The sequence below is a fragment of the Macaca nemestrina genome, chromosome 18, assembly GCF_043159975.1.
Source record: "Macaca nemestrina isolate mMacNem1 chromosome 18, mMacNem.hap1, whole genome shotgun sequence".
Classification (NCBI taxonomy): Eukaryota; Metazoa; Chordata; class Mammalia; order Primates; family Cercopithecidae; genus Macaca; species Macaca nemestrina.
In genome coordinates this window covers 15,572,065-15,591,591 of record NC_092142.1, presented here as the reverse complement: position 1 = coordinate 15,591,591, position 19,527 = coordinate 15,572,065, and the positions used below count along the sequence as shown (strand labels likewise).

General features: G+C 46.8%; 1 protein-coding gene across 5 annotated transcripts in view; it reads left to right on the top strand.

Moving 5' to 3' along the window:
* MARF1 (meiosis regulator and mRNA stability factor 1) overlaps nt 1-19,281 on the top strand; it is a 48,230-nt gene extending 28,949 nt beyond the window's left edge. For all 5 annotated transcript variants that reach the window (XM_011717389.2, XM_011717387.2, XM_071084162.1 and 2 more), the window contains 11 exons: nt 853-1,073; nt 1,897-2,039; nt 2,206-2,339; nt 3,610-3,812; nt 4,810-5,037; nt 9,224-9,454; nt 11,371-11,583; nt 12,897-12,957; nt 13,045-13,170; nt 14,588-14,758; nt 16,676-19,281. In XM_011717389.2, coding sequence (XP_011715691.2) covers nt 853-1,073; nt 1,897-2,039; nt 2,206-2,339; nt 3,610-3,812; nt 4,810-5,037; nt 9,224-9,454; nt 11,371-11,583; nt 12,897-12,957; nt 13,045-13,170; nt 14,588-14,758; nt 16,676-16,920 — 1,976 coding nt within the window. In that variant the 3' untranslated portion in view covers nt 16,921-19,281. The remainder of the gene's footprint in view (nt 1-852; nt 1,074-1,896; nt 2,040-2,205; nt 2,340-3,609; nt 3,813-4,809; nt 5,038-9,223; nt 9,455-11,370; nt 11,584-12,896; nt 12,958-13,044; nt 13,171-14,587; nt 14,759-16,675) is intronic.
* Nucleotides 19,282-19,527: the final 246 nt, after the last annotated feature.

Genomic DNA, 19,527 nt, shown 5'->3' with positions numbered 1-19,527 from the left:
GCTCTCTCGCCCAGGCTGGAGTGCAGTGGCATGATCTCGGCTCACTGCAAGCTCCGCTTCCCGGGTTCACGCCATTCTCCTTCCTCAGCCTCCTGAGTAGCTGGGATTACAGGTGCCCACCACCACGCCCAGCTAATTTTTTGTATTTTTAGTAGAAACGGGGTTTCATCGTGTTAGCCAGGATGGTCTCGATCTCCTGACCTCGTGATCCGCCCACCTCGACCTCCCAAAGTGCTGGGATGACAGGCGTGAGCCACCACGCCCAGCAAGCCTCTCCACCTTTCTATAAAGATTTCCATATGATTACTTACACCTTTTTAATAGATATAAGCAGTCAAGATGGTGCAAAAACCTGTTTCTTACACCGTTTTATGTCATGCTAATTTTACAACATTGTCACTTTCTGTGGTTTTCTGGGTAACATTTTCAGCTCCACTGTGGGTTGATTTTGCTCTTCTGGGCTACCTACCTGAGGATCATTTATAACTTTGTGGGAAAGTGTGTTCCACATGACCAAGTTTCAGATGGATCTTGGAAATATAACTAGTTTCTAAACTGGGAGCTTCTTGTGTACTTTCACTTCTATAAAACTATAGTAGACTCTGCTTTACTTTGGCCACTGAACTTTGAGGATTAGTGGGATAGCATTTGACAGCCCATGAATAAGTTAGGCTAGCTAGTTATTGGACTGTGAGACCTGAACATAGAAACTGAGATGTAAAGCAGCTACTGTGCTTGGTTTCGTCTGCTTCCCCATGATCGAACTCAAGCCAAGGACTGCAGGGCCATTTCCCCTCCTTTCAGCTGGTGAAATCCGTGCTTTCTGTCTAATTCATGTTGTTTTTCCTCTAGACCCTTGGCTTCTGCGTTCGAAGAGTCCTGTAGGTAACCCCCAGCTGATCCAGTTCAGTAGAGAAGTGATTGACTTGCTGAAAAGCCAGCCATCTTGTGTCATACCCATCAGTCATTTCATCCCATCCTATCACCATCATTTTGCAAAGCAGTGCCGAGTGTCAGACTACGGATACTCCAAGCTGATTGAGTTATTAGAAGCAGTGCCTCATGTGTTGCAGGTAAGGCGTGTCACAGGATTACTTGTTTACAGGCAGGAATATTCCTCCATGGCTTTGGGTGCCTCCATCAAGGAAACAGTAATATATTCCTAAGAAGTCAGTTCTGGGCAGAACATCCTCTAAAAGCTTTCTTTAGAGGGAAGGAGTAACACACAAAGGCGGCTTCTCAATTTTTCAGAAAGCTACTAGTTTCCAGTTTTAGAGGAACTCCTTGGAGGACTGAGGAGTATTTTCCCTCTAAGCTCTGTACACCTTCTTCATCCCAGCACAGCTTTCTCCAGAATTGTTCATGATTACAAGGAAGCTGCCATGAATAGCCATGTACTTGTATGTTGGTGCCTATGTGAGAGTCAAGGGCTTAACCCTTCTTCTAAAAGTAACTAGTCGGAGACTAGTTACTGGGCTAGAGTGTAGCACTGGATCCTATGAGGACTTTGCCAGTTAACTCACAGTGTTTTAACAGCTTCCCACTCACTAAAAATAGCTTGAAAAACTTGCAGACCAATTTATCTGGACAACCAATACAGTTTTCATTTCTGTACTCACGACTTTTCTTTTCAAAAGATTACACTTTTCATTTCTATACTCAACGACTATTTGGGAGAGGGTGCGCCAGGCCAAAAACAGTAAGAGTTTCAGGAGGTTGGACGTTTGTTCCTTTTGACCAACTACATTTTGTTGATTCAGATGTATTTCAAATTGCACACATTCTACATGAAGGGAGTCATTCTCTGTGGCTATTACCAAGAGGGGGTGAGCCAGCAGCAAGGAAGTCGCTGTCTGCTGAGGTCTTATGTGTATAAATAAACCATTTGCTTTGCAGATTCTTGGAATGGGCTCCAAACGTCTGCTGACCCTTACCCACAGGGCCCAGGTGAAACGCTTTACTCAGGATTTACTGAAACTTCTGAAATCCCAGGCCAGCAAACAGGTCATTGTGAGAGAATTCTCACAGGCTTATCACTGGTGAGTTGATGAACAGAAGTGAAAGCAAATATTTTAAGACACTTTATCATCTCCCAAATTCTAAATCGTTATCTAATATTTCTATTAAGCATTCTTTTAGAAAACGTGTAGTACTTTTACCAATGATACTACTCATTCCATATCCGCTTCTGTTGTTAAAACCTAGGTGTTTCTCAAAGGACTGGGATGTCACTGAATATGGTGTTTGTGAGTTGATTGACATCGTATCAGAGATTCCAGACACAACCATCTGCTTGTCCCAACAAGATAATGAAATGGTGATTTGTATTCCCAAAAGAGGTATGTGACTTACATTTGCTAGAAGGATATTGTCTACCTCCTGTTACTTTAAAATAGTGTGGCATGGAAGATGTGGTTTTCCCTCCCTCTCCATGCTTCCTGAAGATTCCACAGAAAGCACAGTGTGAAAACTGCTGCTCTTTGGATTCTGTGTTCTTCAAAGCAGATGAAGCTGTTCTCAAGAAGAAAAGCAGGCTGGCTTTTTAGAATTGACTCTAAGGGGAAAAACAGACATCATCAGCACTTTGCCCAAATGCCTCCTGCAGCCTGGCTGTGGCTTTGTGAGCCGTAGTCATCCGGTTGAGAACCTGTCACCGTGCCTGTTGCTTCACTCTTCTGTTGAACTCTGAGCTACTTTATTTACTCTGCACGCTTGAGAAGGGAAGACAACTCAAATGGATGTTTTGTTTTGCCTTTCAAATTTTAATAATTACAGTTGAGATCAGAACTGCACAGGTCCACTTACGGGGAGAAAGTACAGTGATTGAGGGATGCGAAGCCCATGGATACCGACGGCCAACTCTTCGTGTCTGCAGGTTCTGCGGGGCAGACCGCAGGACTTGAGTAGGTGGCGGATTTTGGTATCCAAGCAGGGTCCTGGAACCGATCCCTTGAGAACACCAAGGGGTGACTGTATGGTCATATCCTCCTCCTGTTGTCTGGTTCTTAAACTATGCTCCTGCAGAACACTGATGTCCACGAAATCATAGAATTCCAGGGCCAAAGTTAGTAATGCCAGTACTTTTCTAATTCTCACTTAAAAATTAATAGAAACAATCTCAGCTTAAGCTTTTCTTTCTCTTTTTGTTCAACTTTTGAAGCCTGATTCTCTTTTCTGCTAGCAAGTTTTAACTGAAGATCAGATGAATAAACAAAAAAAAATGGGGATATTCAGAAGTGTGATTTCATAGGAATAATTTCTAGAGTACTTGCTTAACTACAGGGACCTGGGTGTGTGTCATTTTAATAGATACAGGGCAGGGGCTAGAAAATTGTTTCTAGCTTGTAAGATGACCTTGTTTCTAGCTTATAAGATGAATATATATGCATTTCATAATATAATAGTATCATGACTTCCTGGTATTCTGCCCTGGAACATGTTTGAGAACCACTTGCAAAGAGGGAAGAGTGTATGTGTTTTAGGTTGTGTGTGTTTGGAATGCAAGGATGATATCACTTATAAATTCCAAAAGGATTTACTCTAGTATGGATGTTGAACACAAATGGGTAGAAAAAAACTGTGATTTTATGTTTTTTGTTTTTTTTAAAGAACGCACTCAGGATGAAATAGAAAGGACAAAACAGTTCTCCAAGGATGTCGTTGATTTGCTGCGTCACCAACCCCATTTCCGGATGCCCTTTAATAAATTTATTCCCTCTTACCATCACCACTTTGGCCGGCAGTGCAAACTTGCATACTATGGGTTTACCAAACTACTTGAACTTTTTGAAGCCATACCTGATACTTTACAAGTGAGTGAAGAAATTCTAATTTTATAAAGTATTTTTCTGAACAACATATTGGAAATTTTCTTTTCACATTCAAGACCTATTTTCCTGGGAAGTAGGGAGTTATGAAAGAGGATGAAAATCTAAGCTGTTCCAATCAGAGAAGCCATATTACTGACTCATTAGTATTTTTAGATAAATATGGCTTTTTCCTTCAATAAAGGATTATTCAAACTTGTCTTAGGGTAATTATTGAAAAAAGGATTAAGTAGGTTGATTTGGTTTTTTTTGTTTTTTTGTTTTGAGACGGAGTTTCTCTCTTGTTGCCCAGGCTATAGTGCAGTGGCACTTTCTCAGCTCACTATAACCTCCACCTGCGGGTTCAAGCAATTCACTTGGCTCAGCCTCCCAAGTAGCTGGGATTACAGGTGCCCACCACCGTGTCCAGCTAATTTTTGTATTTTTAGTAGAGACGGGGTTTCACCATGTTGGCCAGGCTGGTCTTGAGCTCCTGACCTCAGTTGATCCACCCGCCTCAGCCTCCCAAAGTGCTGGGATTACAGGCGTGAGCCACCACACCTGGCTGATTTCTTACACTGAATATTTGTTCATTAGTTTTATACTTTTCAAATCTTTCATGTTGAAGGTAGGCTGAGTACATGAGGTAACATCAGTGCTAAGCTGTTAAGCTGTTGCTAAGTTAAACCAAATTTCTGTTGATTTTATTAATTTTTTTTTTACTAAAGTGCTTTTTAAAAATTGTTTTATTGTGGCAAAATACACGTAACACAGAAGTTAGCATTGTAACTGTTTTTTTATTTATTGTCCAGTAGTGGTCAGCACATTCACATTGTTGTGCAAGCAATCTTCTGAACTTTTTCATCTCACAGAACTGAAACTCTGTACCCATTCAGTAATGCTGACTTGTTTTTTCATTACTAGTTGCACACATTTTTTTGCTATTCTGTAAACAACTATGATTTGTTTATTCTCCCTTTCCTCCCGCCGTGTGTTTTCGAAGGTATTGGAATGTGGAGAAGAAAAGATCCTTACTCTGACAGAGGTAGAGCGGTTCAAAGCTCTAGCTGCCCAGTTTGTTAAACTCCTTCGGTCCCAAAAAGATAACTGCCTTATGATGACAGATCTCCTTACAGAATATGCTAAAACTTTTGGTTATACATTTCGTCTCCAAGACTATGATGTCAGTTCCATTTCGGCTTTAACTCAGAAACTCTGCCATGTCGTCAAGGTAAATGTTGTTGTTTTTTTTTTCTCCCCCTCCCCCGTCATGGGATAAAGCTTATAGTGGCCTAATTCTCATTAGGACGTTTGCATGTGCTGTAGCGTTTCTGTATTTACACCTTGAACTACTTAACTGTCACCGCCTTACAACTTGTTTTGTGTCATTAGTGCTTCTTAGGTAATAGGAGAAGCCTTGGTTTGGAAGTTTTGTTTTGGTCTTCCTCTTGTGTGTTTCTGAATGGCCTTACCAAAGCTACGCCTTTGTGAACTGATGAGGTCACTCTTCACCCCAGGGTTCAGTCATCAGGTGCAGCCACCTCAGCGCTGCTGGCCTGAGCTCAACTCCTTCCAGTAAGAGCTTTGCCTGTGATGTTCTCGGGAGCTGTAATCACACAGTGTCTTCTCCCTCCACATTCTCACCCACTTAGGACTAGGCTTAGGAGCCAGCACGGGTGCAGAGTGGCCTTTGTCGCTGGCAGAGCTGTAGTAGAAAGGGCAGCTTGTCCTGTTTCCTGCCCTGGACTGCACTGACCCTCCCCATCCTAGGCAGGGCAGCTGCCAGTGTTCAGCCCCCTCCCCCACAGGACCAGGAGAAGTCACTGCCAGGAGGAAGGAATGGAAAGGGAAGCATGAGGGACGGCACCCTCAGTTACAGGCCCATTACTAGCTGCACACATCCTGTGTCGTTTAATTCCGTAAACAGCCAGAATGGGTTCATTCTCCTTTTCCTTCCCACTGTGAGGTGTTTTTTGGAGATGGAGTCTTGCTCTGTGGCCTAGGCTGGAGTGCAATAGTGCAATCTTGGCTCACTGCAACCTCCACCTCCCAGGTTCAAGTGACTCTCCTGCCTCAGCCCTCTGAGTAGCTGGGATTACAGGCGCCTGCCACCATGCCCGACTAGTTTTTATATTTTTAGTAGAGACAGGGTTTCACCACGTTGACCAAGCTGGTCTCGAACTCCTGGCCTCAGATAATCCGCCCGCCTCAGCCTCCCAGAGTGCTGGGATTACAGGCATGAGCCACCGCACCCGGCCCCCACTATGTTTCTGAATGTATTGGACTGCAGGGAAGAAGAAGTTCTTACCTTGGCAGAGGTAGGACGGCTCAGAGCTCTCCTTAGGTACTGGTTGGTTAGAGGAGGAGGTGAGAGAGCAGGACGCACACCAGGAGAGCGGAACATCCCTGAGCCAAGACAGGAATGGCCAGCAGCATCATAGGAAGGCAGGTCAGAGAGGGACTGCCTGACCTCCAGGTTTAGCTCAGTGGGGAGAGTCGTTGCCGCCGGCCAGGTCAGTGGCAGCGTCGATTGTGCAGACAGAACCCACGTGGGAGTGGGGTGAGGAGTGAGGAGAGGTGAGAAAATGGCGCAGGTCATCTGGACAGCAACCTGGTTTGTCTGCTTGTGAAGATGGAGGGCTGGGGCAACAGCTAGAGGCTGTGGGGCTGAGGGAGCAAGGGAGGATTTGGGCTGTTGGTTTCCCTACCTGGAAAAACTTGAGCAAGTCTGAAAGCCATTGATGTGGATCTGTCTAGAGAGAGAAGATGAACATACAAGGGTGAGAGGGGCTAAGACGGGAGGGCCTTGAGGTGTGGGAGACTGGGAAACTAGCACACAGAGGAAGAAGGAAGCATACAGGGCAATAGGCTGGGGGCAGGCATGGGCAGGTCTGATGTTTGTCATCAGGAATAGAAGGGAGTCCTCTTCCAAGAGTGATTTTCCACCAGAGAGAGGGACTGATCTGTGCTTAGAGAGAGAGGAGAGGCAGGCTCAGGACTTAGAAGTGGGGAGAAGGTCCGCAGTTGTCGTGGTGAGTAGAGAATGGCTTGATCTGGATGTCATGTGGGCTGCAGGGGTATCAAGAGCTCCCTGGGCCGGGCGCGGTGGCTCAAGCCTGTAATCCCGGCACTTTGGGAGGCCGAGACGGGCGGATCACGAGGTCAGGAGATCGAGACCATCCTGGCTAATATGGTGAAACCCCGTCTCTACTAAAAATACAAAAAACTAGCCGGGCGAGGTGGTGGGCGCCTGTAGTCCCAGCTACTCGGGAGGCTGAGGCAGGAGAATGGCGTAAACCCGGGAGGCGGAGCTTGCAGTGAGCTGAGATCCGGCCACTGCACTCCAGCCTGGGCGACAAAGCGAGACTCCGTCTCAAAAAAAAAAAAAAAAAAAAAGCTCCCTGCACACTGGCACCGTAGACTCTCAGAGAGCAGCAGTTGGGGTGTGGCTGTGCAGGTATCGGCTCAGGGAAAGCAGGTGGTCGGATTCAAGGTGGGAGTTTACCGATGGGCACCAGGAAAAGGCATGGGGTGAGGGAATTTAAACATTGACAAGAATGTCAGTGGCAGGATGACAAAAGAGGAGAGTGAAGCAAGGGAGGGGCTGGCGAATTGTCTGCAGATAGGAGGCAGTGTTGCTGCTGAGGTTTGAGAAGGGGAAGAGTTGAGCAGGTAAGAGTCTCTGCACTCCCACCCCAACAGCAGCTCCCGACTTGCTTTTACAAGTGGGATGGTCAGGAGGTTTGAGTGATTTATGTTGGATGGGGTAATGACAGGTTCGCACTGTGACCCTAGAGACGGGTGTCTGCAGTGAAATTGAACAGAAGAGGATGTCGTTGGAGATGACAGGCAAGGCATTGAAAGGCTATAAGGCTGTGGTGTGGGACAGGTCCCTTGGTGTTCAGTTGCCCAGGATGATGAAAGGGGTGGGCTCAGTTGGATAGGAAGACCCCGTGCTGTGACCTAGGGCTTTGCTGGGTGAGTGTGATGGGCGGGCAGCTGGGGTGTGAGCAACAAGGATGGAGAGAGCTGAGAGAGGCTCCGTGGTGCCTCCCTGGCTGCCTACTGGATCTCCTGGGAGCTTCTCCAGCCCTACTTCTGAGATTCTTATAGAATTAGTCCAAGTGCACTGTGAGCATCGGTGTTTTTAAAAGCTCGCCAGGGGATTCTAATGCATAGCTGGGATTGAGAATCAAGGGATGGATCCAAGTCGGACCAGAGGAGCAGGCTCTGGTTTGGTTTCTTTCCTAAGCGGCTGTAGTGGTGGTGGGGGTCTGGGTAGCTACGATGACTGGGATCCCCTGGAATGGTGTCGGTTGATTGATGAAACTCGCTTCTGAGCAGGAAATCTATACGGTCCCATAACCATGGTAAGTGGGGTGGGAGCCTGCCAGCCTCCCTCCTGCCTTAGCTCTGGGCACATGGCAGAACCAGATAAAGATGTCCTGACCTTGGGATGGCTCCTCAATGCCTCCCACCTCTCTCTGCCTCTCAGAATCCACGGTCCAAAGAGTGCCAACTTACGATGACTTAGCCCTGCCAAGACCTTTGGCCCTGGCAGGAAAACCAGATAAAGGGGGCAAACAGGCTGTCCAGATGAGCACTGGTTTGTGAGAGCAGTGCCAGAGCTGCACGTGTGCCAAAGCTCTGCCTGTTTTTTTGCCAGGAAAGGCTCAGTCCACCGACTAACCCCTGCCACCCAAGGCCTGCTGGCTCAGTCACCAGATGTGTGTTTCTTCACATGGTGTTTGGTCCCCACATGGCAATCTCTGTTTTGTGAGGTTTCCCTGTCAATGCATTTAGTCACTTAAACCCTTTATCTCTTTGAGAATCTGAAATAATTGAGGAGTGGACAGGTACTAGTCGGGTGAAAATACCAGCTTTGTGGTTAGTAATAGCAGACTGGAAAAATGCAGCTTACCTTGTAGTGAAAGTAGACCCTCTCTCACCTCCCCAGCCTGCCCTGGGGACGCACATGGGCAAGTCGGGTCTGCACAGAAGCCAGGTGAGTGTTGCTTATAGTTTAGCCTGCTCATCCCCTACTCCACCTTCGAGCACAGCAACCCACACTTCACAAGCTTGGACCAATGGCCGTCTGCTGGCCAGCCTGTCTCCTTACAGTGGGGTTTGGAAAGAATGAATGAAAAACAAAGAGAATGATGCAATTTCCTCCCCCATTATTACCTTGATGAGAGTTTTCACTTAGGGACCAGCAGGGGGAGGACGGTTTCTGCTTCTGTGTTGGTCTGGTGTCCCAAAGAAGCTAAAAACAAACTTGCTTTATTTCAGTGTAGGAGAAAAAAAATCAGAGATTTTTCATCTGTTGGTCTCCTTAACCAAAATGAAGTGAGCCGAGTTGGGTATAACCAAGGTTGTCTCTCTGGGGTTCTGAAAGTGTGAATTCTCATTTTCCCCAGGTTGCCGATGTAGAATCTGGCAGACAGATTCAGCTGATCAACCGAAAGTCCCTACGATCTCTCACTGCCCAGTTGCTGGTGTTGTTGATGTCTTGGGAAGGAACCACCCATCTTTCTGTTGAGGAGCTCAAGAGACATTACGAAAGTACCCACAACACTCCCCTTAACCCCTGTGAATATGGATTCATGACCTTGACTGAACTGCTGAAGAGCCTGCCGTACTTGGTTGAGGTACGCACGTTAATGGCTCTTTAGGAATATCATTGCAAACTATCGATTGTGCATTTTCGGATTACCTGCTGGTCTAGATGAGAGTGTGTGGAGCTGGAAGGGACCTGAGAGACCATTTCACAGATGAACACGCTGAGACCTCGGGCAGTGAAGCAGCCCTGCCTAAATGGGTGGCAAAAGCCAGGGAAAGCCTGGTCTCCTCATCCCGGCACTAGGGTGTGTTTGTCCTGTTCCAGGATGGATTTTGCTGCTGTTTATCTTTCTGAGTGAGATGGTTTATGTGGTGACTTGAAGTGAGAGTTGAGTGAGGCAAGGGCAGAAAGGAAGGTTGCCCAGCCAGTCCGCAGGCAGCATTTCAAGAATGGTGCTCCAAGATTGGGAGAATCTTAAGAGAATACTGCATGCAGTTCTTGGGCAACAGATATAAAAACCTAGAGTAAATAAATGAAATCCTGGAAAAAAATTAGTTACCAAAACTCACTCAAGAAGTTAAAAATTAAACCAGTTACCATAAAAGAGACTATAAAAGATCCCTGAAATTTACCACTGAAAAAGGCATCAGGACCAAGTGAGATAACAATGGAATTTTAACCAACCCTGAAAGAACAGATAAATCCACCTTTTAAAAAATCATTCTGGGCCAGGCAAGGTGGTACACATCCATAATCCCAGCTACTAAGGAGGCTGAGACTAGAGAATCAGTTGAGCCCAGGAGTTTGAGGCCAGCCTGGGCAACATAGCAAGAACCCATCTCCTAGAAAAAAAAAAAATACTGTTCTAGGCTGCTGAAAAAGAAAAAAAAAGAAAGCTTACCACTTATTTTTATGAAGCCAAGATAAGTTTAATACCAAAAACATAAGATAGTCCCTTAAGAGAAAATGATCCTAAATAAGATATTAACAAATGAGCCCCAGCAATTTAAAAGAAGAATGTTATGCCATCATCATCTAACTATGGGACTGATCATTAAATAATGAAAGGATATACATCCAACGTTTTCTAAACTCTGTTAGTATCTATCGTAAGAACACCAGTTCTGGACAGGTGTTAATGGATGTTCCAGGACAAAGGACTTTCCCTGGCCAGCTAAGATTGGGAATATCCTTTCTCTTGGTGACTCCAGAGCATGTTAAACACTCTGAAAAGGTTTGTGGTAAAGAAATCTGCTTCTTTACCCTGCATACACAAGGGTTTTGTGTTTATTTCTTGTTACTTTTGATGTGTTTTTAAATAATGCTAGCATCATCCTCCATCACAGTGTTTCTTGGAAAACTAGTTTGAGAGGTGGTTTCATGGCCTCAGTGTCCACTGTGTGTACAGTGATTTGCCGCCCTGGTTTGCCTGCCCTGATTTCTTCCCTACTCACACAATCTCTTCAGACCACTGCAGCCTTCGACTTGCAAATAGAACTGAAGTTTGCTGGAGGCTATAGCCTTCTCTTGGAGGAAATCCTTGATGCTTCTCCTTTTCCTTCCCCACTTCCTTTTTTCCTCTCTCCTTCCCTCCCTCCTTCCTTCCTTCCTTTCTCCTTCCTCCTCCTCCTCCTCCTTTCTTCTTCATCTTTTGTGTCTCTTCATCTTGTTCATCTGTGTCTAATTCGTCGTCTTCGTTTTCTTTGTCTTCATCTTTGTCTTCTTGGTCTTTGTCTTCATCTTTGTCTTCTTGGTCTTTGTCTTCATCTTTGTCGTCTGTGTTGTCTTCATCTTTGTCTTTTTTGTCTTCGTCTTTTTTGTCTTTGTCGTGTTTGTCTTCGTCTTCATTGTCTTCTTCGTCTTTGTCGTCTCCTTCTTCATCTTCTTCGTTGCCTTCTTCTTCGTCTTCACCTCAGGGCCTTTTCCCTCAGTGGGAGGCCCTCACTTTCCAGGAGCCAGGGCCAGTCACTGACATTTCTAATGCTGCTTTTTCTTTTTACCCAGGTTTTCACTAATGATAAGATGGAAGAATGTGTGAAGCTCACAAGTCTGTATTTGTTTGCAAAGAACGTGCGCTCTTTACTTCATACTTACCACTACCAGCAGATTTTCCTTCATGAGTTTTCCATGGCCTATACCAAGTATGTCGGAGAAACTCTGCAGCCCAAGACCTACGGCCACAACAGCGTGGAGGAGCTCTTGGGAGCAATTCCACAGGTGGGCACTTTTCTCAGCTTCTGGGAGAGCATCTTCTGAAGAGCTGAGCCACAGGCTAACTCTCCTGAGCAGAAAAATAAAATGCTGCCAGAATAACGGAACGGCAGGCATTTTGAATTGATCCTTTCAAAACATACTGTTGGTCTAAAGTAAATGATTTTAGCATTTCTCCTTGATTCTTTCTGTAAACCTTTATTAAATCCCTATATGCCAGGTGAGTAAGTTTCAGGCTCTAACCTCAGAAAGGTGTTGGGTAATGGGAGAGTCAGGACCCCCAAGCAGGCAATTAGTCAGGGTGGTCAGTGCAGTGATGGCCAGGAGCCCCCTACTCAGTGGGCACGTTGAGGAGGGCCGTGTCAGGGCCCACTTCCCAAGCCTGGAGAGCCTGGTACGGAACCTGCAAGGATGTGCCTGAGGGAACCACGTGACAAGGAGGGGAGAGAGCATTCTGGGCAGAGAGGATGATGGCATGAGCAGATGCAGGGATGTGACAAGTGGCATGGAGTGTGGAGAGCCTAACAGGGAGCCGAGAGCTGGGTTAGGGAGGGCATGGCTCCTCCAGGTAAGGAGGGAGGACTGTGTTGGAAAGAGTTGGAGCCCAGGTTTGCATTTGAAAAGCACCCAGTGGCGCTGTCCATGGTAGAGCAGAGAGAAGCAGGCATGGAGGAGGGAACTGGGCTAGGATCCTGGCCACTGCAGAGGTCTGGGTCAGCGTTAGATGGAGGGATTGAGCCAAGTGAAAATAGTAGAATAGAGCAAGTAGCAAGGACCCAGGCAAAACTCGCCTGGGAGCTGCGATCAGTGACCTGGCCACGGGGTGCACATGTGGGGGGCCTGGGAGCCCAGCTCCACTACTACCAGTCTGCTTGGCCGAGTTGGAGAGCGGCACCATCAGGGAGAGGACTTTATGATTCTGATAATGAACTTAGTTTAAAGGGTCTGAGAGATCGCTCTTAATTCTTTTAGGTGGTGTTTCTGCAAAAAAATGGCAAGAACTCTCATGGGAGAACGACCTTAATCTATATGCCAAAACTAGCGTTTGGAAGACAGTCTTTTTAAGAATTATAAAGAATATTTCTGAAACTGTGTCTCATGATTTTTCAGCTACTCTGCTTTTTATAGGGGCATGTTTCTGTCAGCTGCTTCTGTTGCTTTAAAAGCTAAGGAGAGAATAGAGAAACATGCTTCTTGGCAGTAACTCAGCTCCTAAATTCTAGCCCAAGGCAGGCACCGTAGGTCACACTCTTCCTGAATGTTAGGGCTTCTGTCCCCTCCTTTTCCACTGCTTAACCAGTAGTATGTCTTGTGTGCAGGTGGTCTGGATAAAAGGACATGGTCATAAGAGAATTGTAGTGTTAAAAAATGACATGAAAAGTAAGTAAGCACCCATTCCCTCCCCCCGTAAAAAATCACGGTTCTCTCACTGACATTTCTCTCTGACGGGTGCTGTTTGTCCTCCAGGTCGTTTGAGTTCACTCGGTCTCTCCCCTGCCAATCTTGAAAACCAGCCCTCGGAGGGCGAGCGCATCCTGGAGGTGCCCGAACCGCACACAGCCTCGGAACTCAAGCTTGGAGCTGGTGGCAGTGGTAAGAGAGGACAAGCAGAGACATAAGAGCTTGTGAAATTCTAGGAGAAATGGCTTGGGGTCGGGCAGAGCGAGGGAAAGGACTCCAGCAAGTCATCCCATCCGCTGAAGTTAAATAGCCACATAGTTTTCAAAGCAGTTTTGGTATTTAGTTAGTAACAGAGGGAAAAATTGACCTTTATTTGTTAGCATTGTTTGGCCAACTGGTTAAAGTCCCTGAAAGATGTTGGCAACCCAATAATGATCGTCTTACCCCAATTCAGGTGTTGAAGAAAAAAATTATTCTGACACTTGTTATAATGGAAATTCGTGACACTTGCAATAGCAGGGAGAGAGCCAACTCCCAATACATAGCCTGGGAGCAGAGGGAGGGCTCGGGGGGTGGGAAATTGTGAAGAGGATTCCTGCTACAGGCAGGCAGGCCGACCAAGGATCCAGACATCAGCTATGAAGGGTGATGAGGTCTCAAGGGTGACGGGATTCTCACTGAAATGACTCCAGCTAAGACTGGACCTGGCAAGTTCAGCAACAGACACGGAAGGCTATGGTCAAGGCCCAATCCAGATGGAAGGCCAAGGTCAAGGCCTGATGCAGAAGCGGGCTCAGGGCGCCTGACTCAAGGCTGGTCAAGGTGTGTTTGTCACAGGACAGCCCGAGGCAGGACTTGATACACTAATGCGTTAATATTACCCAAAATTACACCGAGTCACATAGATTTCAGGTAGATCCACCTCTGTAGTAGATAGAGGCCAGTTCTCGTGAATGTTACAGCAGTTTTGACTTTTCTGAAGGAGTTTTGAATTCGTCGTTATAGGTGAGAATTTTGTCTTCAAAAGATGCGGTAAGATAGATAGCACGTTACCGTCCCCTGTACCCTTAGGATAACTGAGTTACATGGCCTTTGACGTTTTGAGGTGCTCTCCTGGGAATCAGCTGCCGAAGCTGCCCCACGGCCGTCAGCAGTGCTGACCTCCGTTCTGCAGCGGAGGCGCGCGGGTCTCGGGCAGTCACGTATTCCACAGCTCACCCAGAGTCGGCAGCTGGAAAGCCGCGGAACCAGGCCCAGGGCTTCGGATTCTGGGCTTCCGCTTGCTGCTAACCATGTACACCCCGTCTCAGGCTGTCCCCTCTCTTTAGAAACTGACTGCAGGACCCTTTTATCTGGTTGGGCCTTTTAGGGGCCGGTGTTCCTGAGAACACGGATCTTCAGGAGAACTAGCTTATTAAGGCATTCCGTTACCAGGATCTTCCTGTTAGTGGGTTTTGGGTTGGCTTGTTTGTTTTTTTAATACCTTAAATACTTCTTGACTCTCTTAATCTTTAAGGCTTAGAAGGAAAACTTCAGGTGTGAGCCCAGGGTGTGTGCTGGGGGTGGGCATGGAGGTCCTGTAGCGCCCCAACCCGCCTTCTTTGTCCAGGGCCCAGTCACACGGAGCAGGAGCTTCTCCGCCTGACCGACGACTCCCCCGTCGACCTCCTGTGTGCACCCGTCCCCTCGTGCCTGCCGTCCCCTCAGCTGAGACCAGACCCCGTCATCCTCCAGTCTGCCGATCTCATTCAGTTTGAGGAGCGCCCTCAAGAGCCTTCCGGTGGGTGACTCCGTGTTGTCGTGGGGGTTTTCTTTGGGGTTTAAAACAAACCACGATGAGATGCTGATACAGTAAATGACAGAGGTGGGAAGGGACTACCCCTTTCCAGGTGGAAAACACTGTGCTGATTATTCGACCTTCTTTCCCCACCTGGGCTCCTGCAGAATCGGATGCTCAGCCCCGGGTTGCCTGGGGAGCGTCAGGCAAGGGCGATTTGGCAACTCTGGAGGGCTGGTGGCTTGGGGCTGTGGACGAGTCCACAGGGGTGGGTCGGGGGGCCTCTTGGGCTTCGCTTTCCCAGACTTTGTGAAGGTTCAGCTGCTCTCAGGCGTACCTGTCACCAGATGTACACGTCACCCATGGTGGGGGTCCAAAGGGCCCAAGAGCTTTATAAAGGGGTGAATGGAGGGAGGTGTATGTGGCTGGAGCCCCTGGACTCTGTCCAGTGATCTGAGAACAGACAGGAAGCTGAGCACGCTGAGTCCCAGCCAAGTGCAGGCATTGGTGCCGACCCTGTGCTCAGGGCTGACAGACACCATCATCACATTTAACTCTCACCACGGCTCCAGGTGTGGGGCGGCTGCTTTATTCCACAGGCTGCGTGATGTAGGCACAGCTGGTGCTGTCACTGGAGAGGCAGTGGCCCTGGGCTGCTGGGCTAGCAAGGGCAGAGCCGGGATTGGAACCCAAGCCCTCTTGTCCTGTGGTGTCGCCTGGCCTCTGGAGAGGACAGCACATCTGCCCCGTACAGGTCCTTCCCTGCTCTTCATCTGTTGGAACCCAGCTCCTCCCCACTGCTGATGCTGCTTTCCAGGTCACCAGGAACACCCCGCGGACTCCTGGCTTGGCTTTTACCATCTCGGCATGGGTTCCACACTGTTGTCCTCAGCAGTGTTCAGCACTGTTGCCCAGGAAAAGAACTGAGGCTGTTGACTTGGAAAATAGGAGATGGGGAAGTAACTGCCTGCGGGTTGAACCAGCCTGTGCAGGCAGGCCTAGACGCACGCCATGCTCCTGTGCAGTGCCTCACTAGGGTTGGTGGCAGATTGACGTTAGCTCGTTTGTGGGATTGTGGCCTTTGTGCTTTTATTCTGGGCAAGTTCGGCTGCATGCACAGGATGAGAGAGGAAAGTAATTAAAACAGTGTGGGCAGTTTTGTCAGTCCCTCTCCTCTTGAGGGTCAGCCTGGGCAGGGAGCTGGCTCTGCCGTCCCCTCTGCCACTCTCAGCTTCCATGGCCCTTTGGGATCTGGAGCCCTGTGCCCTATGCAGTGGGAGCCTAAGGTATAGTGATGCATCTGTTTCAAGCAGCACGGCCCTGTGTGTCACGCATGTGGATTACTGTGGCTCAGCCCCAGAAATGGCAGTCTAGCAGCACTGCGGGAGAGCCGGCTGTGCTCGAGTTCCTGGGCTCTGAGGGTAATTGTGACTTGGTGCAGTCCTTTTTTATCCCCGGTAATAGACCCATGGGGAGCATAGGTCCTCTCTAAATGGAACGGGCTTGGAGCTCCCTGACACTGAGACGCTCCGACCCCACCCCCCGCCTCCTGCCTCAGGAAGTCTCTAAGTCGTGGTTAGCTTATGGGTCCTTAATATCTGGCAGGGAGAATGAATGGGCAGAGAATCCAAAATGAAAAAAAAAAAAAAAAGTGTTAACCTTTGCTCAATAATTTATAGCTCCAAATAGAGATCTTTGCAACTTGGTAATCCAGTGGGAGAGGTGGGATGCAGTTTATAGATACTTGACTTCTGTGCCAAGTACACTGGCCACACAACTCATATGTGAGCTGTGGCATAGATGTAGCATTTCGAGGCTTTTTATTATTATTATCTTTTGAGCAAATACAAGCAAGAAAGAGAACACCCGTACTTCTTACAGATCCTGGAACTGAATCTGTTTGCTTTTCTGTATTCACAGAAATGATGATTTTAAACCAAGAAGGAAAAATGGAGATTCCAATACCAGGAAAGAGCAAAACTCTGACCTCCGACTCCAGCTCGTCCTGCATCTCAGCAGCTGTCCCCTTGCCTCCCTGCCCCTCCTCGGAAACCTCCGAGTCACAGCTCATCAAGGACCCTGCGGAAAGCCCAGCCAAAAAGCAACCCAAAAATAGAGTCAAATTGGCAGCCAACTTTTCCTTAGCACCCATAACCAAGCTTTAACTCCCGTTTCCGATATAGAATTAGGATGGGAAAACACTGTCTGATTCTGCACACAAAAGTGGGTTTCAAAAATACATCCTTTTCTGTGTCATGAAAAGCCCCCGAAGCCATTTACTTCATCTTACCTGTATTCCATCATGTTTTTCTTTTACATTGAACACAGCTTTGAGCTGAAGTCTTTCTTTTCTTTATTCTTCCTTTTTCTTTTTTCAATTATTTGAAGAACTTGTGGCATTTGTTAAAGAATCCTTAATATATTTTACCAAACTTTCCTAACTATTATGAAATATAATGGTGTTCCAAAAGAAGAAAGCACTAAGAACTCAACTAGCAGGAAGCGGTTCTGCTTCCATTGAGCCACGTCAGTGGTGTCATCCTACATGTAGCATAATATAGTCTCTCAGCCTTTGCTTACTGGTGTTTCCGACAGTATTCACCCAGTGCGTGGCATGGCTTGGAAGCCAAGCCTGTCCCGCAAGCCTGTGTGCTCACACACTGAAGGAGAAGGGTAGGCGAGGGGTTGGGAGTCCCGCAAGCCTGTGTGCTCACACACTGAAGGAGAAGGGTAGGCGAGGGGTTGGGAGTGTATTTTCAGGTTGGAATGTGAAGGTTCCTGGCTTCCATGTGACTTGTAAGTGTACCTTGTTTTTTATTTAAACTATGTCTGTAGTTGACAAATGTGGCTTCATCACAAATTTTTTTAAACGTTTCTACTTTGGGGTTCCATTTAGGAGCTTTCTAGAAAGTTGAGGATGTTTTAAGCTTCCCATCTGTGTTCCAGTTTGATATGGGTTAGGTTAAGGAAAAGGAGATGGTCTCGATGTCATGGATTTAAAGTCAGCATTCGGATTACAACACACATTATTGTGTGTCGAGAGGCAGCATTGGAAAGAGTCTGATTTTCGAAAATATGCATCAAGTGCATAAATTACAAATCAGAGCTGAGTGGGGAGGTGCTTCAGCAGCAGCGGGATCAATACGATTTCCACTGGGAAGAGACAGGAATTCTACCTACACATAGGAAGGCCAAGGTTGATCCACTTAACCTTGTTATTGTAATTTTAAAGCTGGTATCGGTAGCTGGGAAGCTTTATGTGTGTGTATGTCAGCTCAGCATCTTTTAATCGTGTCTGATTTTACTCTCGTTACTTCTCGCTGTTGGAAGCATGTCTGGGTTTTTTGTGGCGTCTAGTGTGGAACGGCCTTCCTCTCTAGGTGCCTGAGGTGTCCGCTGACGGGTGGCCTCTCACCCCCCCTAGAGAAACCTGACATTTACAATGGATTGTATTTGTCAGGCAAAAAAGGCGGATTCATTCATGGAGCAGAAAGAACCTGTTGGCGTAAGGTCTTCCACTAGTTAGATGGTTTCTTTTGGGGAAATGTTTATATTTGGTAACTTCTAGAAAGCCAGAAAATGGACTCTGATTTCATAGCCAGCATTTTGATAAAATGCCACAAAATAAGGGCTGTAGAGAGATTTTTACAAGTCAGATTTTTTGTTCCCCAAATCTTTTAAATGAAGCCAGTGATTCCCAGTTCTCAACACATGGCCCCAGTCAAGACAGACCACCATGGAAAAACCCTCTTAAGTATTATGGCACTCTCCGAATCCTCCTGAAGGCGTTTCCTCTACAGACATAGTGTTACAGGAAGTGAAATGCAAATGTGCAATTTTTTTAAAGGAGCTTTTAAACAATGTAATAGTTGGTGTTGAGAACATCAGTTGCCTTAGTCTAAGATTTCATAAGGCTGAGTTTGCACGCTTGGACTTCAGTTGTGCTAGCATGTAAAGAATGGTGGACTTTAAAACCATGAGAGGTATCATTACAAGTCACCTGGAACAGACTCAAAGAACAGGTTCTTTGGGCAACAGACAAAGAAGAATCAAGTTCTGTGCCGTCCCGTGAGTGTGTCTGAGTACCATTCACTGGCGTTGCTGCTTAGTCTGGGACGTGTGTGTGACTCTTAACAATCGCTGTCTGAAAATGAGAGAGAAGACGTCGGAAGCACGTTGTGTTCATAATGTACTCCACAATGGCCAGTCCAATTGCTATCTATTTTTTTATCCAGAGGCTTAATTAAATGATGTGGTAAAATGATGTTTGAGCATTAAGACAATGTAATTCCTTTATTTCTGGGTGGAAAGATGTACCGGATTAAATTTATCTGTTTAAAAAAAATGACAAAAGTTATCACCAAAACCCCCTTTCCCATCTTGCACTGTTTGTTTTGGATCGGGTTTGGGGGAAAGAGATGTTTTCTTAATTGTCTACTTTGTTTGAACACTTTTGTTGTGGTTCAAGTGCTGTTTTGTGTGTTGGGACCAAACAGTTGTCAATAAACTTTACAAGCAAGCATCTATTTTGAGTTTTCCAAGTGGTTTTGTCTGTCTGTCTCTGTCTGTGGGGAGGGATTATAAACCAATCCAGTTCTGCCATCATTCATTTTGGGTCTCCCCAACTTCTCGCCTCTTCTGGAAGTAGAACTGTGAGGTGGAGAGCAAATCGGTCTGCATCTTAGAGGCCTTTTAAACCCAGTACACACCGAAGCAGGTGGCTGGATGGTGGGCCCTTCGTGGTCAGGATCCTCCAAGTTTTCCAGCCTTTG